Source organism: Choristoneura fumiferana, chromosome 18 (assembly GCF_025370935.1).
Source record: "Choristoneura fumiferana chromosome 18, NRCan_CFum_1, whole genome shotgun sequence".
NCBI lineage: Eukaryota > Metazoa > Arthropoda > Insecta > Lepidoptera > Tortricidae > Choristoneura > Choristoneura fumiferana.
The window spans coordinates 21,841,136-21,868,644 of record NC_133489.1 but is presented as its reverse complement, the minus strand read 5'-3'; the positions used below and the strand labels follow the sequence as shown (position 1 = coordinate 21,868,644).

The window sequence follows — 27,509 nt, the reverse complement described above, 5'->3', positions numbered from 1 at the left end:
AAATAAAACTATTAAGAAAATACACTGAGAAAATTGAGAATTGGAAAATGAAACAGTTGGCAAACAGTTCTGCGAAAATTCAGAACCCGGTATATTATATTTACATGTTCAATTCGAGCATCAAAATATTACATGTTTAAAAGAACACCATTTGGATAGTCGATCTTGCTCAACCAATATAAAATCAGCACAGGCGTGGGTTGCTTAGGGCATCAAAATAGTCTTAATCCGGCACCTGACTTTCTAAGAAAATTATGCGGACCCATCTCATCTTCTGTGTGTCGTAAAAGGCAACTAAAGGATCTGATTTGAGGGTGTCGAGAGCGCTTTCTTTTAGCAACTACACACTCGAGTTTAGAAGGCAAAAAGACCGCACTATATTCCCAAAAAGTCGTCATGAAGATACACTTCTGAACGTCATTCTAAATCACGACCAAAGAGTGTAGCATCTTAAAAGACGTACCCTCTCATTTCGTATTCGAAAAAACAACGTATATCATCCGTAGCCCATATCAAAGCATGTTATAAACGGAGTCTTACAAATACGCAGCTTCGTGTAATATGACGTAGGTATTACAGCCTACAGCCGCCATTTTCTTTCGGAGATGCTTTTTAAAGTAATACGAGTAATTTGGACCGTGTACGGGGCACAAGTCATAAGCGATGTGTTTCGATGCCATGGGGTAACAGGTTCAATGCAAAGTACGTTGGGATTTCCGTAAAATCTTATGATAAGTATGTATAGTTGACCAAGAAATTATTTACCAACCTAAGGTTTAATGTCATTTGTAGCGCTTAAAACGTCAAAGCCTATTTTTTTTACAGGAAATTGACCTTGGTGGACCCTATCTCACCTGATATTAAGTGCAGATGAGACCAAAGGTGTATCTCACTAGTTCAGTAACAGCCTATGCACTCTAGCCTTGAATATTATTGAGCCCTAGATTGTATTTTTTGTATTTTTTTCACTCACAAGTCAATCAGCCTTATTGATTTATTTCTGAAGTAGGAACTGTCATTAAAATTGTTTTTTTGGAGTCTTTTTGATTTTTTTTTATTTCAACAATCATTCATTTAGCGACATCTCTTGTGCGGTTAGTTCCGAAAAAATGTGACGTCTCTCGACGAAAATAGATGTCGCTAGTGCTGCTGCTTAAGTAGCGTAGTAGAAATAAGCAACCTGAGATATGTATGTATATGAAAAATTCGTGTCTAGATTCCTGTCCAGCGGTGGTGTAGGGGTTATAGCATGCAGCACCGATTGCTGAGGACCTGGGTTCGATTCCCAGCGCTGGTCTCTTTTTCTGGTTTTTTCTGTGCATCAGTTTGTATTTTCGAAATAGTACGTAAACTATTTTTCATACTTCTATGCTTGTCCCAAACTAAGCAAAGCTTGCACTATGGATACTAGGCAACGGATAAACATTTATTTATTTATTTATATAATATCAGTGTTTATATACATTCATGTCATGTTCATTTACTTAATAATATAAATGTTACATGATTAGGTTGTAGGTGCATGACACCCTGATATGGTATCATCATCATCATCATTCCAGCCTGTATAAGTCCCACTGCTGGGCACAGGCCTCCTCTCAGAACAAGAGGGCTTGGGCCATAGTTCCCACGCGGGCCCAGTGTGGATTGGGAACTTTGCACGCACCATTGAATTGCTTCGCAGGTTTGTGCAGGTTTCTGATAGGGTATATAATGTCAAATAGTTTCTTAATATATTCTATAATAATTACTATTTTAATAAGTATTTCATAGCATATTAAATCATTAAATCATCATTGAAGTAATTAGATATTTCATGTCAAGGTATGTACACATAATAACTAAATAGCAAACAATGTCAAGTAACAGAAATTAAAATTACAATATGATCCAGAAAACAAATATAAAAAAAATGTTGGAAATTAAATCCCTCTTCAAAAATTTCAAATTTAAATGCATTCTCAGATAGTATTCTCAGATAGTACATAGTAACATACTTATAATATGTCGTGGATAACAATAATCAAGCCTGATTTATAGGATGACAATTGACTATTACAATAACGAAATGGCGACGAACGCCGTGTGACGCAACGACCGGTTGCGGTGCACGTGGACGGGCTCGTGGGCCGGAGCGTCATTCTACTTCGGGCTATAGGGACGACCACACCTGGCTAATGATTCTTTCGGTTCGTCTGTCGATTAGCTCTATACACATACTCGATTGGTTTTGTGATTTAATTATTATCGGCTGGTGAAATAGAAATTCCAAAAGAGTTCTTATTGAAGCTGTCACTCAAGTACCTACATCATGAACGTATCCTGACGGCGAGACAGAAGCAACCTCATTCCATCCATCATCACCTCATCTCTCCTCTTCACTCTCGTCGACATATAGATGTCGGCGGCCGATCGTAAAATCCGCCAGATCACGAAATTCCTAGGCATATCGTGAAATGGCACCATTTCATGAATTGGCTAAGGGACATCCGCCATATCGTTCAAAACTCAACGTTTAACGATTTGCCTAGTGACGTTTAGGCATATCATTAAATTCCTAGGCATATCATGAAACGCCGCCATATCGTTTCTGGCACTTCGCCGGCCGCTGCCGCGGCACGCTCGCTTCGCTCGCTCGGCTCGTGCGTAGTGGTCATAATTCATACTCACCACTCCTCGCTTCGCTCGTCGTACCTAATTTTTTGTTTTTTTCAGCATAATATCACGATGTGCCCGGTATAAAGCTAGGAATATCGACGAATGCGCCATTTCATGATGTGCCTAGGAATTTCATTATCTGGCGGATTTTACGATCGGCCGCTGTCATAGATAAATACATAGGTACTTAAATACTACATATTAAACATCCAAGACCAAAGAACGATTCATGAAATCATGACCACTAGCATGTTTCGTTGAAATAAATCATTCATTCATCATTTCGACGACCAGATGGCCTAGTGGTTAGAGAACCTGACTACGAAGCTTGAGGTCCCGGGTTCGATTCCCGTGTCGGGGCAGATATCTGTATGAAAAATATGAATGTTTGTTTTTGGGTCTTGGGTGTTTAATATGTATTTAAGTATGTATCTATCTATATAATTATATTTATCCGTTGCTTAGTACCCATAACACAAGCTTTGTTAAGCTTACTTTGGGACTAGGTCAATTGGTGTGAATTGTCCCGTGATATTATTAAAATGTCATTTCCTCTCGTTTATTCTATTCCGAGATCTACACTATTTTTCTTCAGATTGCTGTTGGATAACATTTCATTTTCTTCCTCTACGAGTATGCACCTAAAGTTATGTGTATTGAAGTTTCCAACTTTACGAATATAAACGCTGTAAGTTCACGAAGTCCTTGCACTGGCAAATATTAACGGTATGAAGGCAAAAGAACGTAAATCCTACTATCACAATATGTAGTGCTAATGTGTGTTTGTGTGTGTGTTTGTTTGAGAAAAATAAAGTGGGCTATTGGAGATTTTCTATGACTAATGATTGTTTTGATCCCTTAGCTCACATTTGGGAGCAAGCATGGTGAACGTTGTGTTGCTCTAGTGTGAACTCAGGTTGAGTTCGAAACGCGTCAGCGTAGTGTGTGTTTGTGTGTGTGTTTGTTTGAGAAAAATAAAGTGGGCAATTGGAGATTTTCTATGACTAATGATTGTTTTGATCCCTTAGCTCACATTTGGTAGCAAGCATGGTGAACGTTGTGTTGCTCTAGTGTGAACTCTGGTTGAGTTCGAAACGCGTCAGCGTAGTGTGATGGTGATGTTTGGCTTTGTGTGATTTGTGTGTGTTCTTACAGTGTGGAGGCGGAGGAGCTGCATGAACACACAATTGTTCCATAGACGTAGCTATCGTTATGTCGCGGGTGAACAAAGTAATAATTGTAAGTTCATTGTGTGAGAATTTTCTTGCTGTGGTACTCAGCTATGTTTTATTAAAATTGGTTCAGCATTTTTGAGATATTGAACTTAGAAATGACAATGTCGAGGATTTTTCAACTTTTTCAAGATGGTTTGATTGTTATTGATATATATTAGACTAACCTTAACCCGCGGGCACCGCCCGCATTAGAAATAGCTTAATGCCGTCTAAACTCAACTGTTGTATGTATTATGCCCGTGGAATTTTTAGAAATATACGACAGCCGTTTACTTACACGATTCTTGTTAACATGGCAACGCAATTAATAAGTGTCATACCCCCTTATTCATAAACGACAATCAAACCTATTTTAGTTAAAATGCCGCTAAAAATTCGTTTGTCCTTATCTGTCACTTCGACATTTGTATTTGTTAGAAAGGGACAAAGCATTTGTTAGTTAACATAGGCTTGTTAAGTTTATGAATAAGGGGGTTAGAATTTTGGCTTGAAAAGGTAACGGTTATGATTTGAAAGAACAACGTTCGCTCGCACAATGCCATCTATTGTTTGCAAACGAAGTTAACACGTCATCTTGAGAGCCGAGGAACGGTACGTATATAGTCCTAAGGTTTTACAATAAACGCAGTATTTACGCATCATTCTTGAGTTTCACTCGTCTCCTCGATCGCCTCCTTACACCGTTCTTGGACAGTGCCCTCAAATATTCTTGTTTATACTTAAAATATTATCCCACGGGAACACATTACCGGGATATCAAGGATCTCATGTCTCAATGCAGATCTTTGTCTATGTGTACGCCAAGTTTCAGTTTTCAGTTCATATGTTATTTGGTCGTGGTGGCCTAGTGGTTTGACCTATCGCCTCTCAAGCAGAGGGTCGTGGGTTCAAACCTCGGCTCGCACCTCTGAGTTTTTCGAAATTCATGTGCGGAATTACATTTAATATTTACCACGAGCTTTGCGGTGAAGGGAAACATCGTGAGGAAACCTGCACAAACCTGCGAAGCAATTCAATGGTGCGTGTGAAGTTCCCAATCCGCACTGGGCCCGCGTGGGAACTATGGCCCAAGCCCTCTTGTTCTGAGAGGAGGCCTGTGCCCAGCAGTGGGACGTATATAGGCTGGGATGATGATGTTATTTGCGTGATTGAGTAACAAACATCCAAACATCTTCACAAATTATTATTAAGATCTATTGTCAAGAAGACATTAATATTATAAAGTTAATGATTATATCATGGACAGGGATAGTTGGAAATAATTCTGATCCGCATTAGCGATCCCTTCAAATAGCGGACCTACTGTGTTAAAAATAAAGTTGTGTTAAATACTTGTGATGAAAGAAAGAAAGAAAGAAGGAAAGAAAGAAAGAAAGAAAGAAGACATTTATTCACTAACACAGAAGACACATATATACAGCAAAATTAACACAAATAAAACAAAAAAATTACAGAAAAACACATGAAAATAATAAATACAAGATACACAATGTTGTGTGTCCCCGCGAAAGTGAAACGGTCGCTGACTCAGCATTATGCTGAAGCGTTAAACGCCTGCAGCGCTGATTTTCTGCCAGAACCGTCTGTGATGTACATATCATTTAATAATATTGTAAATCTGTTAAAAAAAATATACCTCGTTGAGTGTCTTGCCGGATTCTTCTCAACAGAGGTTTTTCCGAACCGGTGGTAGTTTTTTTTGACATTCATAAGTGGTTGTTATAGCCTAAGTAGAATAAAGATATTTTGACTTTGATTAGTAGGAGTAGTAGGAAGTAGGATATTAGCAGAGTAAAAAAAATGTCTTTACTTCCTTTTGAATACTGACCGTCAACTCTAGAGTTCAAACTTATCGAGAGGTTCTAAAGCAACAGCAATCAAACGAAACTTTTGCAAAAATCGAGAAACTTTCCACGTTTGCTCACTGCAAGAAAAATTCAACGGGGAAACACTGTAACAAACAACTTACTTTCCAAACGTGTATCACGATTTATCATTTACTTAAAATTCCAACTTTATTACATTAGAATTGAAGTTGTTTTTGGATCACTGGTTCGTTTGCGATACGAGCTTGAAAAGTAAGTTTTGAAATCTAATATTAACTTTTACCTGAGTTTTCAAGTCAATACAATAGTAATCTTATTTCATTGAACAATAAAGTGTTAAGCTGCGAACTTAGAGAATTAACGACAGGAGATAGCATGTAATATTTTTGGGTTAATTCGAATTCGAACGAGTATGAATTCGATGTCACTTCTAAAGTGTAAGTAAATTATTTTTGTTAGATTTTATTTTTTAAAACAGTGGTCTATGATAATGGTGACGGTGTTGGTGGTCTGGTGAATAGTTTATTTTGGGCATAAGTTTTATAATACGACATGCTCCGTTACAAAACAAGTGGCGTAAAAATGATGGCAATAAAAGTTAAAGTTAACTCTCGTAATAAGTATTTCATGCTTGCGAGTTCAGTGTAAATAACAGGACAATGCCCCCACACTGACGGCCGGATGGCCAAGTGGATAGAGACCTGACTAAGAAGCTTGAGGTCCTGGGTTCCATTCCCGGCCGGGTCGGGTCTTGAATCATCATCATCATCATCAGCCCGAAGACGTCCACTGCTGGACAAAGGCCTCCCCCTTAGAACGCCACAATGAACGACAACTCGGCCCTTGGCATCCACCGGTTTCCCGCTACTCTCATGATGTCGTCAGTCCACCTGGTGGGAGGCCTGCCAACGCTTAGTCTTCCGGTTCGTGGTCGCCACTCGAGGACTTTTCTCCCCCAACGGGTCTTGAATGTTTAATATGTATTTAAGTATGTATTTATCTATATAAGTATGTTTATCCGTTGCCTAGTCTACATAGTACAAGCTTTGCTTAGCTTGGGACTAGGTCAATTGGTGTCAAGTGTCCCATGATATTTATTTATTTATACCTACTAAAATTGGTATGATATTTGAATAAGTTATTCCATCCGTTTTCTTCTATTACTTATACCAAACTAATGGCGTTGCAACTCGCTCCCGCTTGTCAACTACGCCGGATCAACTTGAAGCAGAATTCTTATCGTTGTACCACGAGTCGGTGATTTCCATGAAAGGAATAAAAATATCAGCGAAGCCCTCCCGACCGGAGCGTAATTATGGAAGATATTCTAAATTGCTGCACCGAGAGACTTACAGAGAACCGTTAATAACATCAACATCACACATGGGGTATTCGTAACACTTCCCAGCCTATATAGACCTCCCACTGCCGTAGTCCTCACGCGGGCTCACTGCGGATTGGGAACTTCACACACACCCTTGAATTGCTTCACAAGTGTGTGCAGGTTTCCTCAAGATGTTTTCTTTCAACGTAAAGCTTGTCGTAAATTTCAAGTTTAATTTCGCAATATTGTTATTAATTAGAAATATAAGCTAGAATATTATTTTAACCTTACCAACAAACAGTTGGAAACCCCTTTTGTCACTTCAAAGTTCAATATCTCAAAAATAGCTGAACCGATTTTGATCGAACATGCCGAGACAAAAACTATCCTATAACTATCCTATAGTTTCAGTCCCGGGAAAGGTCCCGGAACTCAAACTATTTGTACAAAGAATTTCATCTAAATCAATTCAGCGGGTTAGACGCGAAAAGGTAAAAAACAAACAGATTTACAAACTTTTGCATTTATAATATCACCCCCGACCTTACGACAGCTAGATTAGACCATCTTTAACATCTGCTAGCCTAGTGAACGGTTGTCTTGTTTGGAGGATGAACTCTGATTGAGTTCGAAACGCGTCGGCGTTTTGCGGTGGTAATGATAGATGGCTTTGTGTAATTTTTGTATGTTTTTACAATGTGGAGGCGCAGTTGTATAACACATTTGTTGAATAAAAGTAGCTATCATAAATTTCTCGTATTAGACGTATTCTTTTGTCGTTAAGAGCCGTGGTGGCCAAGTGGTTTGACCTATGGCCTCTCAAGCAGAGGATCGTGGGTTCAAACCCCGGCTGGCACCTCTGAGTTTTTCGAAATTCGTGTGCGGAATAACATTTGAAATTTACCACGAGCTTTACGGTGAAGGAAAACATCGTGAGGAAACCTGCACACAAACCTGCGAATCAATTCAACGGTGTGTGTGAAGTTCCCGATCCGCACTGGGCCCGCGTGGGAACTCCTGCCCAAGCCCTCTCATTACGAGAGGAGGACTGTGCCCTGCAGTGGGACGTATATAGGCTAGGATGATGATGATGATGATCATAAATTTGTGGGTGAGCAAAGTCATCATCATCCCAGCCTATATAGTATATATAATTAGCGTTTCAGACAAACGTTTTATTTTCGCGTAGGTAAGTACGTTTTTGAAAGCGCGTGTACGCACGTACAGTCACCAGCACCAATATCTGACACAACAAGCGTGCATAAATATCTGATACGACTCTATTTCTAGGGCCGGAAGGACGTGTCAGATATTTTTGCACGCTCCGCTGTGGCAGATATTAATGCTGGTGACTGTACGTACCATTTTGTTTTCTTAGAGCGTTGAAGACGCGGGAATGAGTGCTTACACGCGCATTCGGTTAAAGCATGAAACACACTGATACAGTACAGAAAAAAGGAACAGTATAGCCGCTCGTAGACGTCCGTTGTGTTTAAGCCCCGAAATGAGCGTTTTTCACAACACTACATCTACGGCTTACGGCACCCGACTGGCTGTTTGGAACAAAACGCGCGGCGCATCAATCATCAATTATTACTTTGACGCAACCCCTGTCACGGACGTCAACAAACTTAGTGAAACCGTGGCGACAAGAACAAAGTCACCAACTACCACTTAAAGTCAAGAGAGATAATGAACTTATGCATAGCATCGTAAGGTTAATATTCCACAATCTTTTTTTGCACCCTTGCCTGCTACCTGACGTGGTTCACACAACCGCGCCGTGAACCAATTTTTGGCGCCGTTTTAATGTAAGAAACATGCAGTCACTATACATAGATGTCGATGGTATATGAGCAGAATAAACGCTGATCTGAAGCCGCCCTTACAGGCTACTGTTAAAGGCAGTAACAAGGTCTCTCCACTATCTCAGTTTACGATGTTTAGGCCGTAAGGCGTCATTCCGGCCGTCATGAAAACCGCAGCGTTATACGCCTCCCATCTGTCAACATTTGACAATATTAAAGCAGGTGTTGTGTTTTGACATGATTGAAAGATCGTCAATGACCATAATATTCGGAAGCATCGTCATGACCATAATATAGTGTATTATACAATAATGTCCAACAGAAACTAGTTATTTGCACCCGAAACTGAAAATATTTTTGACCTTAAGTACCTGGGCGATTGAGTTTTCTCAGGCTAAATAAAGATTTTCCAGAAGTAAGCTAGATCGATTGTTCGCATTGATTTTAAGATCTCCGACCAAAATAAACACATTAATTAATGAATATTCCATCTCCATTTTCGCCCACGTTAATCTCCGCTTCCACTAAGAACGCCTTTGTTACAACCCTAAATCAGCTGAATGGTGCTAATCAAAAATGTAACATATATTTTGATGAGGTAGCGATATGGATCTTGGCCTTTAAAATGTAATTTCTACTCTACATTGCAGGGTTTTATCCATAAAACGTATATTAGAATAGGTATATTACAAAAGCATCGCAGCCTCTTTTTATCAGCTGGGTGGTTTTACTAGTGTTTCAATCGTTATAAATTGTGTGAAGTTCATAAATCACGCTGGTCCCGCGTGGAAAATATGGCCCAAGCCCTCTTATTCTGGGAGGATGTACCCAACAGAGAGACGTATAACAAGCGTATATATTTAACACAATGTTTTAGAGTGCCGCGGTCATTACGAATTTTATGACTTAAATTCGGGTTTTGTTCCGCGTACCTTGATCTTAGAGAAGCTCTATATTTCGGCACAGTTGCATGCGTCATGATCACGAGACGACGATCGATCGATCGATAATGTCGTCTCGTGATCATGGCGCATGCAACTGTGCCGAAATATCGAGCTATTCTAAGATCAAGGTACGCGGAACAAAACCCGAATTGAAATCATAAAAGAGAGACGTGTACACTATTATGCACTGGGATGATGATGATAATGATAAAGCGTGTCTAGTAGGGAGGGGGGCTAAGAATGAAAAAAATAGTTTAACGTCATTTATATATAAATATAAAAAGACAATATTTTATTGTCAAATATTTATTACATTTTCAATTTAATTTTACATTTTCACGATCCACAGTTTGCTAATTACAATTTTTAATTACTTATTGCTTTAATTCAATGACATAAAGCTGTGCTGAACGCAGGCGTTACCAAATGTCTCATTTCCGGATCCTGTAAAATAATAAAATGTGTTTTTGGTGACAACACTTGCATTGTTTGCACTGTAATAAATAACCTACGTCACGCGTCGTATACCGAATTTTAAGTCGATCCTTATCATCCAGGGCTTTCACTATACTTGGTTTGTATAGGTATTTAACTAAATGTAAACAAACTTCAGCTGTCAGATTTGGTACATTCAAGGGTTTTTAAACATTTTACTTATCTATCATTGTAATACAAACTAGAAACCAGTGTATTTCAATACAGAAATGTAAATATTTAGATGGTTTATTATGGGTTATGGCCAATTGACGTTTTTTCTTTAGGTACATTTAGTTAATAAATACTATCCAAACCAAGTATAAGTCAGGCAGGTGCAGCGCGGGCGCTTGAGGCGCCCATGCGGCGTGCAGTACCCTTAGTGTAAGTTTTCGGTTACAAAATACGTCTCGATCGCGTTCGCGTTAAAATCTCAATTTGTATGGTAACACGAACATCGCAAACGTTCCGCTAGAGGCGCTATTCGTGTTTCCACACAAATTGAGCTTCTAACGCGGATGCGATCGAGACGTATTTTGTAACCGAAAACTTACACTAAGGCATTGACATCTATGTACTAGACTGCATGTATCTCATCAAAACGGCGCACAAAAAAGTTGACAGCGCGGTTTGTGAACAGTTCTCTATAGGTAGTCTGTTGACGTCCGTGACAGGGTTGTGTCAAAGCAAATATTGATGATTGAGCGACGCGCGTTTTGTTCCAAACAGCCAGTCTAGTGCCGTAAGGTACATAGATGTCGATGTACTGTACTCGTATCATGTTTACAGGCAGCACTGCGTGAGGCGAGTCTGCTCTTATTAAAATTGATATTGTAACGGATAACTCACGTCTTAAACCGAGTTGTCGCGCGAGCAGAGCGGTGGCGCGTAGTGTGAGTGTTGCGGCTGCCGCCGAGTCGCGTGCTCCTGAGAAGAAGGGCTACGAAATAGCCCGAAACATGTCGAGCTAAACTCGGTTTAAGGCGTGAATTATCCGTTAAAATATCATTTAATATGAGTGAGTCTCACGGTAGTTTCATGAGTCTGCTCTATTGAAACCTATTGAAACAATACGAAGCGCCCGCGCCAAACCATGCGCTCGCACCAGAAATGTGCAGGGATGTGTCGCCAGGAAAATGTGTTTTTCATAAATTAATAGAAACGCGTCATTTACCTAGCCTCGCTCCGCTCAGCTGTTTCACCAGAGATGTGCTGTGCGAGGCAAGGTAAATAATAATAACAATAATAATCGATTATTGTTTTCTCCACCACCAAGTAGGTAATTACAAATAACAGTCCCAATAAAATCACAAGACAAAGAGGAGGAGACTGGTGCTCGAACTAGGAGGGCCCTGTGTGTTAGGTCACCAGGTCTCCGACCTTCAGATGTCTGGTGTTATCATGCTGTAGGTATGTTAATATACATTGAGGTGCTAATATTATCGAAATGTTATTTTCAAAACCTAATTTTAAAATAACGAAAAATTAAATAAAAACTAATGTGTGTAAGATGTGTGTGTGTGTGGTGTGTGTGTGTGTGTGTGTGTGTGTGTGTGGGTGAGGGGGGGGGGGGGGGTAAGTGGGTGTATACAAAACTAAATTGAATAGCAATAAGGTAAGTTTAAAAATAATTTGTCCAGCATAATATTTGATGGCTAAGAAATCGTCATTAATACCTTTTCTGTAACGGTGTAATCCAACTTTTGTAGCCATTTTGTAACAAGTATCTTACATCGGTTTCTAGTTAGGGATGAAATGAAGCTTTCCTATTGGTTCATGAAACACACATTCCTCGCAACACATCCTCGCACATCTTTGGTGGAAACGCAGCCTATAGCCGAGTTTAGACTTGCAAGTTGCATTACATTGCGAGGCCGTAAAGCCAACGAGTTTGTAGTGGTCAATCGAGCGCCGCAATGTAATGCAACTTGCACCATTTTTCTTGCGGGTCTAAACGGGGCTTTAGGATGGGTTATTAGGCTAATATGAGTATTCAGCGTTGAAAATAAAAAAATATCACTAAATAATGCTTACTTTATTATCATGAGGTTTTGATGTTTTCCGCCAACTTCAGCAGTATACTCTTCAAAAGATTCGCGAGAGCTGGATAGTTCTGTCCCATTAGAGGCTCCCTTAGCTGAGGCACGCAAACCTACAAAAAAAAGAAAGAAAGAAAGATAAATAAACATGCATTCACACTATTCGCAAAAAGTTTTAAATAACATACTTACAGCACTTAGCCGAATATACAATTTAAAAATAAAAAACCGGCCAAGAGCGTGTCGGACACGCCCAATATAGGGTTCCGTAGCCGTTAGCCTTGTTTTCCTCGACGGATAGAAGAAACATCTCACCACAGCCATCACGACGACCATCAGCGGACAGATGAGGTTGATTACCAGGGACAGAAGCGTACGCACGAGCCACCACATACCAACTACCACGAGGATACTGGCTAACATCACCTGGAATATAAAAAATACAAGAATATTCATTGCCCTCCATTTAGCGCATTCACTGACATCTGACTTCCACAGGTGCCACTGACGCACATGTGCGTTCAAAATTTATGAATAGTTATGACAGCGGCACTGGACTAAGTTCTGAAAACGCATATATGCGTCGGTGGCAGTGAATGCGTTAAGTACTTTATCAGTCAAATCTTCGGCCTCATCTGGACCTACCACCATCAGGTTACAGGTAAGTTTACACCCCTTCATTTCTTCTGCGGGTGTCGTAAGAGGCGACAAAGGACAAAGGTTTAGTATACCGCAGGCGACAGGCTAGCAACTTGTCACTATTGTACCGTTTTTGTCAAACTTAAAACCTATAATTGCTAAAAGTGGCTCCGAAGCGGTAACGTTTCGTGTGCTCAGCCTACCCCATTTAGGAATACAGGCGTAATGTGTGTGTGTATATGTGTGTATGTAAGTTTGTATGTTTGTTTTTCTGCAGGATAGCGATAAACGAATTCTACGCGGGCAGAATCGCAGGCAACTATAGTTAGCTAGGACAACAATAAGAAGTCGCTGAAAATCGAATTCAAAGACCAATAATCCGTGCATACATGGAACAGTTGCTTTACTAAAGATTGCGTTTTATTCAAGCGTTCAAAAGATTGGCCCGGATTAAAATTCCATTTCAGAGGCACCAAAAATAATCTAGGCAAACTCGACGCGCTCCGCCCAGTGTAAATTGTTTAGCTCTAAGGGCTCAAGCTACAGTAAGTTTACTAACTCCAACACAGTTGAGAGATACACGATTTCAGCTACTAATTACTGCCCGAGTACGGTTCTTACTTATCAAAGGCAACATAAAACAAGCAAACAAACTATCCAGTACAGTATGATGAAATCCTTTGATGGCAGATGCAGTGACACGGAAATGAAAAAAGTTACAGCGGCGACAAACTACTAATAAAACTAAACAAGCCAGCAAAAATAAAAAGCCAGTAAAATGAAAACCTGTAGGGAAAAAAAGCAATCAAAAAGGTATGAGATGTGAATACTCTTTTGAAATACTGGCTGAAAAACACGCTGCACAGTTTTGGATTGATGCACTCTTGGCAACAACGTTTGAGAGAAAGAAAAATTATTTATTTAAACGCGACATTTTGGTGTTATTTGAGCATTTCTAAAAAAGTTTGTACATTTGATTTGCGACTCCGATTTGGGTAAAAATTTGCTGGTAGATAGAGTAAACGATACTGAGTTTAAATAACATAGTCTCCCGAAATGTCCCAATTATTTTGTATGGAAAGTTCCTTTTTTGCTATCGCAAATCCATAGAGTTTTGGTAACAAAAAAGGAAATTTCCGTACAAACCAATTGGGACATTTTGAGAGACTGTTATTACGACTCAGTATCGTTCACTCTACATAACTGCAAATTTTTATCCAAATCGAAGTCGCAAATCACATGTAAGTACAAAGTTTTAACTCGAAGAATAATATACAAGTTGAAGTGGCAATGGGTGGGCTACATCGACCAAGAACAGATTGATAACCTTTAGGGTAGAAAGGTCCTCGAATGGTGACCATGTACCGGAAGACGAAGAGTTGGCAAGCCTCTCATCAGGTTGAATGACGACAACGACTGACATCGATTGGCAATTAAGAGGCGAGCTATCGCTATAGTTCTAAGGGGGAGGCTTTTTGTTCAACAATGGACGTCTTTCAAGTGATGCTGTGCCCTTAGTGTAAGTTTTCGGTTACAAAATAAGTTTCGATAGCGTTTGCGTTTAAGTCTCACTTTGTATGCAAACACGAACAGCGCCTCTAGCGGAATGTTTGCGATGTTCGTGTCACCATGCAAATTGAGATTTTAACTTACTGATGACAACGCCAACTCTATCTGCCCGATAAAGTTACGTTTAAGCTAATCTAGACTTTAAAGAAAGTGATAAAAATATTAAGCTTGATATAAATTGAAAAAAGATAAAGAATAGAAGCCGTGGTGGCCTAGTGGCTTGACCTATCGCCTCTGAAGCAGAGGATCGTGGGTTCAAACACCGGCTCGCACCTCCGTGTTTTTTCGAAATTCATGTGCGGAATTACATTTGAAATTTACTACGAGCTTTACGGTGAAGGAAAACATCGTGAGGAAACTTGCACAACCTGCGAAGCAATTCAATGGTGTGTGTGAAGTTCCCAATCCGCACTGGGCTCGCGTGGGAACTACGGCCCTAGCACTCTCATTCTGAGAAGAGGCCTGTGCCCAGCAGTGGGACGTATATAGGCTGGGATGATGGTTTACTATCTAGAGTTTACCCGCGGCTTCGCACGCGTAAACTATTCGAACTGGTACAATAGAAATTCCGGGATTCTATAATATTCCCCTGAGAATTCCTAAAATTTATATCGTGGTCTTCATTGAGGCTATGTTAAGAACAACTGTCCAAAATTTCAACTCTAAACCCAGCGATTTAAATTTCAAGATTTTATCCCTGTCTCGTGGGAATATCGGGATAAAAAGTAGCCTATGTGTTATTCCAGATGTCCAGCTATCTAAATACCAAATTTCATTTAAATCCGTCCAGCCGTTTTAAGGTGAAAGAGTAACAAACATACACACACACACACACACACAAACACACACGCACACGCACGCACACACACACACACACACACACACACACACACACACACACACACACACACACACACACACAAACTTTCGCATTTATAATATTAGTAGGATGAAGGTCAGTCCCAGTGAGAACTGAGCTGGTCATGTCTAAGAGCTACGGTGCCACAGACAGACAGACACACAGACACACATACCTGTCAAACTTATAACAACCCTCTTTTTGTGTCGGGGGTTAAAAAGGGCAGGGTTTTGCCCAGGAGTTACTAAATAAAATAATAACGGCAAATATTTAATGGATTGCTAAATTATGACGAAACTTGGCAAACTAGTACGAAAGTTTACATCGATGATTGATCACTGTTATAAATTCATCCAAGAGCGGCCCAGCCTTGTAATAAAACTTGCACAATATTTCTCGCACCTTCTAAATTAAACTTTTCGCTTTTAATATTCACCCCTTATTGCCGTCAGAAGTCAGAAGGCGTGGGACGTCAACACAGTAAACAGATTAGTCAGAATGCGTATGCGTAGGTACAGTCACCAGCATTAACATCTGCCACGGCGGAGCGTGCAAAAATATCTGACACGTCCTTACGGCCCTAGAAATAGAGTCGTATCAGATATTTATGCACGCTTGTAGTGTCAGATATTGGTGCTGGTGACTGTACGTCGTTATCGCGTAAACTGTGTTGACATATCACTGGGTAGTTACCGCCAAACGACTATAGATTCGACTGGAATAGTCAAACAGTTACTAATTGCTGTTGAATTTAGCATGCAAATTGTTAATAATAAAATTAGCCTAACTTAGTCAAATTTAAACTAACGTAATTTAACCTTTAAATTGACAGTGGGCCACACAAGTCCCATCATTCAAGACTATCTTTTGGTATTTTTTATTTAATGTAGAATTTTTTGGATTATAATTATAATGTAACGACGAGGTTTGAATCATGAACTTTTTTTAAATTTTGTCAATTTAAGCGTTAACACAATATCACTCATATCGAAAATACAAACTGAGACATGGATGCACAGAAAAACCAGAAAAAGAGACCAGCGCTGGGAATCGAACCCAGGTCCTCAGCAATCCGTGCTGCGTGCTTTAACTTTAAGTTTAAGCTTAAGCTTTTTTTTGCAGTAGTCTCTAGGACATTTCCCTAGAGAAAATACAGTAGTTTTTAGGACATTTTCCGCACAAAAAAGTTAGGGACTACTCGTAATGTAGTCTGTAGGACGCGTGACGGGTTAACACATTTGCTCCCATGTGCATCACAGGTGGGATAACAATCTAATTGTTCAGGGACGGTTTTTGGGATTTTTTAGGGGCTTTTATGAATACATCAGTAATACCGACGCTAAAGATCACCAGTGAGATCGCTAACTATAGGACGTGAGAGCAATACTTTAGAAAGAAATAAAGAAAGAAAGAAAAACATTTATTCGTGGCATTTTTTACAAATAAAAGAAAAAAAAAAGGAAATAAATTTTGTCACGAAATGGTCCCAACTCAGCATGATGTCAACCTTGCGGCCGACGCTGGTCTTCCGTTGGAACCATTTTAGAGTTAAAAGAATACAACAACAGTGAACTCGACAACTAAAACAATTTTTTTACAATACACAAAACTAGTAATTTACAACATAAAAATATACCTTAACTACACAAAATATATAAATAAAAGAAAAAAGAGAATAATATGCACGTCTGTATAGGCCTATTGCCTTTGCCAATAATTTAATTATTGACGTGGCAAAAAAAGAAAAAAGGTGAAGTATAATGGGCAGCCGACGTGTTAATAAACGACACTTGGTTTTATTTAACTGAACAATGATTAGAATTAAATAATTATGGAGATGAAATACACTGTATGATGTATGAATTAAAAGCCCCAAGGTCAGAGAGTCCTTGTATGTATATCATGTCATGATAGTATAGCATGAAAAATGGCACCCACCTGGGCTTCTTCATGCGCACGCAGCCAGGATCCAAAAGCCTGTAAAGCAGTCTTTCTGCCCTCCAAACTGCTTTCTACTGGAGTAGACACGCTGAACTGTAACCAATAGAAACATTTTTTAGCTGGCTGTACTCACATTTGCATTCAAACTACTGTATAAAAACATAAAACAACAAGCAAACACCCAAGCGAAAGCGACACACTTCAGAACAAAATGGCAATATGGCCGCTACGTCCGCTAGCTCGGTAGGCCACGCGTTTGACAAGACTGAAAACTCATTACGCGCTGTAATAAGCGACGCGAATCATACATTTTGCGACAGAGCGAGATAGCGAAGAGGTTGACGTGCCAAATTAAAGGTCAAGTGCCGGGCAAAGCTCGGTCGTCCTTGAGCTTTCAACTTTGCAGTCTAAATTGTTTCGATCCCCGTGATGGGCAAATATTTGTATGATGAATACGAATGTTCCAGTTTTAGGTCTATCCGTTTTCTAGCACTCATAGTACAGTCACCAGCATTAATATCTGCACAGCGGAGAGTGCAAAAATATCTGACACGTCCTTCCGGCCCTAGAAATAGAGTCGTATCAGATATTTTCGCACGCTTTTTGTGTCAGATATTGGTGCTGGTGACTGTACAAGCTTTTCCTAGTTTGGGGGCTAGGTCAATGTGTGTAATTTGTCCCAAGATATTATATTATTATCATATATATGTACGGGTAGAGTACCCGGCGATAAAGATTGAACATCGGTCTTCTGAACAAGACCTTGGCTTAAGATAGTTTTTGGAGTCTTTGTGTATTTTTTATTTCCACTCCAAATTTTGTTACTTTTACGGTCATCCCGTAAAATCCATATCGAAAATACAAACTGAAACATAGATGCACAGAAAAACCAGAAAAAGAGACCAGCGCTGAGAATCGAACCCCTGGTTGAAACATACATGTCGCTAGGGTCGCTGCTTAAGTGACTAAAAAAGAAACAAACAAGCTGAGATATGTGGTGCATAGGAGAAATTCGTGTCTGTACTCCTGTCCAGTGGTAGTGTAGGGGTTTGGCACGCATCACGGAATGCTGAGGACCTGGGTTCGATTCCCAGCGCTGGTCTCTTTTTCTGGTTTTTCTGTGCATCGATGTTTCAGTTTGTATTTTCGAGACAATTAGCTGTTCACGACGATTTCCGAACACTGGGCACCGTCCATCAATCATCGTATTTATTAAGTGACTTTATATCAAATAAATATTGCATCTTATTAAATAAATGACATGTAGACTTCGGATATCTATGTATAGAGAGCTGTTGCAACTACTAGAAAAAGAATAGTTCCCTCTTTTTCTTAAAGATGCCATCGTACAATTTAAAGATGTGGGGGTTTCAATAGCTCTTTATTTTCATCTAAATGCGTCCGTACTCTACAATACAATACAATACAAAGACTCTTTATTGTACACCAGCAATAGTAAGCGATATAGAAAACAGATACACAGAGAAAAAAAAATTACAAGGTGAGCAATAGGCGGCCTTATCGCTTAAGAGCGATCTCTTCCAGGCAACCTTTTTTACAGAAAGAAGGAAGGACTAGTTTACAACAGGTGGTGCATCAAAAGTAGATCAGAAAATTTAAACGTAACAGCAATACATCTACGAATACATACATAATTATTATTAATTTAATCTATTGTCTATTGTAAGTACAACGACTGAGAAATATCACATAAGTAGTGCGTGACAACGCTCTACGAAGCCGTAATTAGCGGAGTCTCTTTCCAAAGACCGATGTGCAATATTTGGTCGGGTACTGTATTAATGTGAATCGCTCCCTGATACATTTGATTATGTGGAAAATACGTGCAAATACTGAAAGATTCGCAACAAACAAAGGTAATTGACGGAATTCAATTAAATGTTGTGCAAACAAGCCTCGACGTTATTACTCGTGCAGGTTAACTAGATTAGCGTGATTTACTGAATACGTAGCCGTTCATAGTCAAAATACCACAAACGGGACTTATCACGCTAAAACACACGAGTAATATTTACCTCGACGTTTCAACCACATTACAGTGGCCGTGGTCACGAGTAGACTGAAGTGTAGGGTGTCATGCCGAGCAGCGCGAGTCCTTCGAACTACCCGCACTTGATCAAAAAAAGTACCGGAACTCGTATCTCAAACTACCCGCACTTGCTCATTTTTAGGATTCCGGAGCCAAAATGGCAAAAGCGGAACCCTTATAGTTTCGCCATGTCTGTCTGTCTGTGTCTGTCTGTCTGTCCGTCCGTCCGTCCGCGGCTTTGCTCAGGGACTATCAATGCTAGAAAGCTGTAGTTTTGTGTGTAAAGTAAGCCGACAAAATGGTACAATAAAAATTTCAAAAATACATTTTTTTAGTGTACAGTCACCAGCATTAATATCTGCCACAGCGGAGCGTGCAAAAATATCTGACACGTCCTTGTGACCCTAGAAATAGAGTAGTATCAGATATTTATGCACGCTTGTTGTGTCAGATATTGGTGCTGGTGACTGTACCTACCTCCCATAGACGTAAAGTGAGGGTGATTTTTTTTTCATCCAAACAACATCCAATCCAAACATCCAATTTCTTGTTGTGTGGGGTATTGTTGGATAGGTTTTTTAAAATCATTAGGGGGTTGCTATAACGATTTTTCGATTCAATGATTTGTTTGCAAAATATTCAACTTTAAAGTGAAAATTTTCATTAAAATCGAGCGTCCCCCCCCCCCCCCTAAAATCTAAACCGGTGGGTGGAAAAATTTGAAAAAATTCACAATGGTAGAAAGTATATCAAACTTACAAGCAAAACTATAACAACTAAGTTTGCTTGCGCATTATTAGTAGTTTACGAGTAAATAGCAGCCTAAGGTATAAAATATACCTAAACTGGGAAGATTCCGTATAAAATACGAAATCCTTAGAAATATATTACTTAATTTTGTCGTAATGGCTACGCTCTTGTTATTTGTTACCCCAACCAAAACAAAGCATTAAGCATAAAAGTAGCCGTTGCCTGTGGTTTTGCTTGCGCAAAGCGTAAAAGCGGTGACAGACGGGCAAGTGCCATCAAACCAATGGAGTCATGTCATGACCCGCTGTGGAACCTTTTTGTAGCAAATGTCATAGTGACATCGCATTGCTTGACGACGGAATTCTTCTTCTTCTTCTCTTTTAACATATGGCTTTTCTATCTTAATTAATTTCGCCAGTGCCAAAGTAAACTCTCTTTGAGAGGGACGTTGTACGGTGGTTGTAGTTTTTGCAACTTGATAGTAAAATTCCAGAAACCACGTGGAGACAATTTGCGCATTAAAAAATGTCAGACACGAGAGCAATATAGAATTTTGTGATCACTGTTCACTGTTAAGGTTAATCGCCGCATAAAACACTATCAAAATTATACTTCAACTAGCCAAAGAAACAGAATCACTTACTGTGAGAACGTTCTACGGTAGGTCAGGAATCAAATTGTTCGACTGTACCTACGGTCTGGTTGGGATACAATATCTCCTGCTGCTATACGCGCTTAGTTCCTAGACCAAGGAGCTCCCAATCAACTTCCTGAAAACCTTGGTCACCTGTACAATATTCGAAATCTATTTCGTTTATACAAATCTTAGATAACGTACATACAGTCATGCCTTGACAAGTGGTTGAAAAGATCCCTTTTAGGGATAAGTTGGCCTTTGTGAGGTGACTCGGGGCTATTGTAGCGGGGATATTGTACCTGAGCCGTCTGATGGCGTCCTTACCACGCCATGTTCTCGGCCATTTTACGTTGTGTTCGGCAAAAGACTGTCTTCACACAACACACATGAACATGGCGAACATGGCGTGGTAAGGACGCCATCAGACGGCTCAGATACAATATCCCCCCTGTTACAATAGCCCCGGGTCACCTTACTCTTTTTATTTTGTTGTTTCATTTTTGTATTATTTTTGTGTTTAATGTACAATAAAGTATTTACGTACATACATACAAATTTGTATGTGACACTAAGTAGACACTTGTCATAGGGGGCCTCTGCTGCCTTTATCAAGATTTTTTTGACAGCGACAATGTTCTAACGAGCGTCACATACGAACTTATCTATTTACTAGCTTTTACCCGCGGCTTCGCTTGCGTGAACCATAAACATTTAAAAGAAGCAAGCAATCAACCAAGCAGTGAGCATGTAAGCAAGCATGCAAGCAAGCATGCAAGCAAGCATGCAAACAAGCAAGCAAGTATGCAAGCAAGCAAGCATACAAGTAACCATCTAAGCAAGCTTGCAAGTGAGCATGTAATTTTGCAAGAAATAGTGCAAGCATGCATGCATTCAAGCATGCAAGCAAGCATACAGGCAAGCATGTAAGCAAGCGTGTAGGCCAGAAGGCAAGCATGCATGCAAACAACAAATCAAGCAAGCATACTTCCGAATGTGCAAGAAAGTGCAAGCAAGCATGCAAACAACAGATCAAGCAAGCATACTTCCGAATGTGCAAAAAAGTGCAAGCAAGCATGCAATCAAGCATGCAAGCAATAATGCATGCAAGCAGAGTTAGTACGCCAGTCAGTGGTGGTATACAGTGAAAATCAGTTCATCATCATCAACATCATCAGTTCGTTTATCGCTATCCCGCCGGAACTATGCTATTTTCCGGGATAAAAACTATCTGTATACCAAATTTCATCTAAATTGAATCAGTAGATCCAGAGATTACCCCCTACAACCTCACAAACTCACCAACTTTACCTCTTTATCATATTGATATAGATAATCAGCTCTCGGAATATTTCAAGAACATTTTTAAATTCAATGTATTTTAAAATAAACATCATATCTTGGAATAGGAAATAAGTAAAACTGAATAGAAAGACTCCGAAGCCCGGTTGTAATTGAACGGTAAATACACTTTTCCGTATAGAGCAGCGAAACAAATAAACCTAGGTATTTACGATGCTAGAACTGTAAAGCACGGCTAGATTGTTCCACTGTTGGTTCATACTGTGTTCCTTCGCTATTGCAAATATCGGAAGTGTCTAGATACTGAAAAATATCTGAACAATAATACAATGAGAATGTAGTTTGAAATTAAAAAAAAAAAAACCGGCCAAGAGCGTGTCGGACACGCCCAAAATAGGGTTCCGTAGCCATTACGAAAAAAATAAATAATATTTTTCTAAGGATTTCGTATTTTATACGGAATCTTCCAAGTTTAGGTATATTTTATACCTTAGGCTGCTATTTAAGAGTAAAACTACTAATTATTCTCAAGCAAACTTAGCCGTTAGTTTTCTTTGAAAGTTTGATATACTTAATACCACCCTGAATTTTTTCAAATTTTTCCACCCACCGGTTTAGATTTTAGAGGGGGGGGGACGCTCGATTTTAATGAAACTTTTGCACTTTAAAGTTGAATATTTCGCAAACAAATCACTGAATCGAAAAATTGTCTTATCAAACTCGTAATGGTTTTAAAAGACCTATCCAACGTTACCCCACACTATAGGGTTGGATGAGAAAAAAAAAGCACCCCCACTTTGCGTCTCTAGTAGTTACGTATCTAGTTTATGCAGAGCCCTACTCTTAAGCAAAATGCACGCAGTGTGGGGTCAGATTATATTGGTCATTGACATTTACAGACAGACAGAAATCAAGACTTTCAGACTTTTCTAGATGGTTGTGTTATAATAGCTACCTTCATACCAAATGTCAAGATTCTGAGTTCACAGTGGGTACCCTGTAGGTTTTGATTCCCTTGCGAGTTTCGAAAATTTGCTGAAATTTGCAGCATAAACGGCTGCATCTTTTGATTGCGTTAGCTTAGAAGTTTGATTTTTTCACAGCTCGAAGGGACAGTAGACTTCAGTATTTGATATAAATTTCAGCTTGATACCTCTACGCGTTCTCGAAAAAAAGGGTATTTACAGACAGACAGACAGACGGACAAAAAGTGATCCTATAAGAGTTCCGTTTTTTCCTTTTGAGGTACGGAGCCCTAAAAAAACAAAAATCGGGGCCTTCTTGTGCGATTTGTGGGCGAGTTGAAAGTGAAGCGAGCAACGATTTCGCGTGGCGAGTATACAATAGATGGTTATTTTTTTTTTTATAAAATCATGCGATCAGCCCTAATGGCTATAAGCAGATGTCATGTCAGTGGCGTATGAGTAGGGAGATACTCCCAGTGGAGAACAACCCTTTATATTTTTGTGGCCAGTCTATGTTTTGATCTGACCATCATGATCAAAGATATCTCGTCTCTTTTTTAGACGACGAGTAAGCTCTGGTATTGTTAGTTGCCCCGCAAGTAGGTTTGGATGCTTTTGTAGTCTTCCTTTGTATTTATCCCCATAAGAAGCGATTTCTTCCTTGACTGTTAGCATATCGAGATACAATAGGTAATATGGCATCCTGAATGTTATACGCAACTAACTCGCTGCACGCTTGCGGTAAACTTATTGCGCGCTCGCTTCACTTCCAAAGTCACCCAAAAATTGCCAGTGTGATATGATAACGCTCTAAGTCCCAACAAAGTTCCAAATTCAAACTTTCTGCTCTCGATGTTTTCGTCCATTTTAAGGTCCATCTACATTTTTTTACATACAGTGTGTCCAAGCAGGTGCCTCTGCCACCGATGAGGGTCCACGTCTTCGTACATCTTCGCCACGGTGTCGACAACCTCCGTGGCGTAGAAAAGAGACGGGAACAACCTCCTATTCAGTGATCGTCGTTCTGAAAGCAAAATGTACTTAACATAACGTACACTCGAACGCTCTGACGGGAGGTAAGAGACCACAGGTTCTACAAGCTGTGCTCAGCGCCGACCCTAAGGTAGAGCAAGAGAAGCACTCGCTCTAGGCACCTGATTGCAAGGGGCGCCATTTTCCAGTTTTCAGAAATAATAATGGCGCCTTTTGAGAGGCGCAGTAGACAATCTAGGTCTGCCTTGAGGCCTTGATCAAGCGCTAGAGCCGACGCTGGCTGTGTTTTACAAACGTGGTTTACAAGAAGTAAACAATATGATCTGCAAAACATTGTAAAGAAGATACAATCCTAAATATAGGTAGAGTAATTCACGATGACGCGTGGTTCTTATTACAATGTTTTTAATGTCTAATTTTGACAAAATCACGCGTCTTCATAGATAGCACTAGGTATATATTATAAATCTCTCTTTTTCTCTTTTCTAACAGCTTTCTTGACAGTGTGGTCGTAGTTGCCGGATGAGGAGTATTAGTGACTTCATGACGACTTTCTTAAGATATCGTGTAGTTGTTTCCCTTTGCCTTCCACATAGCAGTGCTGGAGTTCCTTCTGCTTGCCCACTCTTACATAACATTAATGCAAAATAAATTTGTTTTTTTAAATTATGCCTTTTGAATTATAAATTATACCCAATACTGATGATATGACGTAAGTTTAAAAATTTTGCTATTATTACTATAATTATTAATAGTTATAGTAATAATATCGTGGATCGAATCCGGAACACCGCTCTGCACTCCATGACTCAAATCACTGATGCAGGTCGAACGGCGTGTAAGCTGAAGTGGGACTGGGCTGGCCACGTTTGCCGCATGCCGGGTGAGTTGTGGGCCAAGATAACACCGAGTGGATGCCCACCAACTCGAGAAGGCGACCTGGCAGACCTAGACGGCGATGGCGGGATGAACTGGACTACTTCTTGAAGGACTGGCCCTTGTATGAAGGGGACAGAGAGCAGTGGATGTATTGGGGGGAGGCCTTTGCTCAGCAGTGGGACAAAAAAGGCTAATAATAATAACTGTTAGAAATTAATTAGAATGTTGATGAAACAATGAAGAAAAACATTAAACTAAAACTAGTTCCCGGTATGGATCCAAAGATGCTGGCAGCATTTCTAGCAATGCTGAGACGTTATGCAAGAAGCTGTCAGCTCGATCCCCCGTGGTGTCAATCCTTTGTCAGTCAGTCGTTCTGATGATAAAAAAAGGGTGACACTCTTTTCCCGCCCGGATAATACTGACATGGAAATACCGACCCTGTTTTTCGTGTACACGCCCATAGAAGCTCATGTCAGTTTGTATAGGTGTGTACGTACACGAAACGCAGGGTCGATATTATCCGGGCCGGGCAAGAATGTCACCCAAAAAAAAAAGGGTGTTGAGCCCCACGGGTTTACTTATGTCAACACCACACTAAAGCGCAGTTGCGACGCAAACAATTAAGCAAGCAAGTAGCAATTGCTGCTCTCGATTGAACACTTCAAAGTCGTTGCCTTACGACCTCGCAATGTAATAATGTAATACTAACTTGCACCATTTTTCTTGCAAAACTAAACTCGGCTTTAAAAGTGTATCATCATCATCATCAGCCGGAAGACGTCCACTGCTGAACAAAGGCCTCCCCATTCCCGACAACTCGCCACTTGCGTCCACCGGTTTCCCGCAACTCTCACGATATCGTCAGTCCACCTGGTGGGAGGCCTGCCAACGCTTCGTCTTCCGGTTCGTGGTCGCCACTCGAGGACTTTTCTCCCCCAACGGTTATCTGTTCTTCGAGCGATGTGGCCCGCCCATTGCCACTTCAACTTGCATATTTTTCCAGCTGAAGAAGTGTATAAGTGTGTTAGAAACCAACCACAATTCACATTTAAACCACATGCATTACATTATTTGTAGTTACACTTATTTAATTTTGAAGTAAATTTGGAAAATATTCTCACAATAATACGAACAATGACATTTGATTTCACTTTGGTTATGATTGTTTTTGATATATCAATGTCAATAATGTCTGTTACATATAGTAGAAATAAAAGGTGCTTACTACAATATTTCTACGTTCAACTAGCAACTTTACTTACATGGCTTAGGGATCATATTTAATACACAACAAAATTGATTCCATTAAAAATTTACCATTTCTGTAAATATCTGGAAGCATTTCAGATAGTTGTCGTCCATTTTCTGTTAAAATATAGTATATCCGTTTGAGATCAATTTTTATGTATTTTGTTTGATTTTTTCTATAAAAATATCATTTTACTGTTGTGGAGGTTTTGACGTGTTGGTTTTTTTAGTTGATTACTAGTGGCCAGGTTGCTTACATTTTCTAAAGGAGTTCGGACATTTAAATGTTATCTTTTTTCCTTTTTTCTTTCTAAAAAAAAATTTTATTCTGTGCAGTGTGCGTATGGTGGAAATAGGCGACATATATGGTCTCTGGATGGTCTCTGGCCTCAGTCGCTCTCGAAAACGCGTGAATCGTTATGAAATCGAGATGCACCTGAGACCGTAGACAATATACGGCCTCTGGTACGTGTGAAGTTCCCGATCCGACCGGTCCGCGTGGAAACAACAGCTTAAAGTGTTCACGTTTTGGATGCCTGTGCCCAGCAGTGGGATGTATGGAGGCCGAGATGAGATATTGCACTCTAAATAAACATTCCTTTCAGACTTCACGCTCAAAGATTTTAAAACGAATGGGCAAAGGTTCCGTTTCATTCTGCCAACATTCAAGCGGCAGATTAAATTTCTCCCTCAAGCCTTCGCGTTGACAAATTAAAACTAAACTAAGCCATGACTTGTATGCCGTACGTTTCGGTACAACTCCACGCAGTATTAAAATTAAATCCTGTAAGATTAAAAAGAATTAAAATTAAAAGTAAGAATTAAAGATTGGTAGAAGGATAGCGAAGCTCAAGTGGCAATGGGCGGGACATATTGCCCGAAAAATCGATTGGTGGTGTAGAGTTGTTCTGGATTGGAGACCATGGGAACGAAAAAGAACAGTGGGCAGACCGCAAATGAGATGGAAAGATGATAATAATATAAAAGAGGTGGCGGGCAGCAACTGGACTCTAAATGCCCAAAATAGATCGGAGTGGAAGAGGTTGAAGGAGGCCTACACCAAGAATATGGTACAGGAAGGCTGAGAAGAAGAAGAAGAAGAAGAAGATTAAAAAGTTAAAAACCCGACTGTCTTAAAAAAAAAAATAACTATAAAGGATTATAGTAGTCTAAAATTCTGTTAAGTAGCTTATATAATTTAACAGTCAGGATCCATTCAAAATTGTGACTAGCTCTGCTCAAAAATTCCGAGTAATGGGTCCCGACTGTCAACGCCAGTAATAGCAAAATTAACAGAAGTCACGATGCACTGGAAAGGCATTGCTAACTTTAAGTAAACCTCGCAATGTTGTTGATTAAGCTTGAATTA

At 39.8% G+C, this 27,509-nt stretch overlaps 1 protein-coding gene across 5 annotated transcripts; it reads right to left on the bottom strand.

Annotated features, from left to right (window-relative positions):
* Nucleotides 1-10,085: 10,085 nt before the first annotated feature.
* On the bottom strand, nt 10,086-26,380 carry LOC141437930 (uncharacterized). 5 transcript variants are annotated; one of them, XM_074101522.1, is made up of 6 exons: nt 26,210-26,380; nt 23,914-24,057; nt 17,314-17,409; nt 12,624-12,734; nt 12,304-12,421; nt 10,086-10,239 (listed from the first exon to the last, which is right to left on the bottom strand). In XM_074101522.1, the coding sequence occupies exons 1-5, from the start codon at nt 26,252-26,254 to the stop codon at nt 12,311-12,313; spliced, it is 507 nt and encodes a 168-aa protein (XP_073957623.1). In that variant the 5' UTR covers nt 26,255-26,380; the 3' UTR covers nt 10,086-10,239; nt 12,304-12,310. The 5 variants fall into 5 exon arrangements, with proteins under 5 accessions (XP_073957623.1, XP_073957624.1, XP_073957626.1 ...); XM_074101523.1 differs by having other exon boundaries at nt 23,914-24,041; XM_074101525.1 differs by having other exon boundaries at nt 23,914-24,041; nt 26,155-26,244.
* Nucleotides 26,381-27,509: the final 1,129 nt, after the last annotated feature.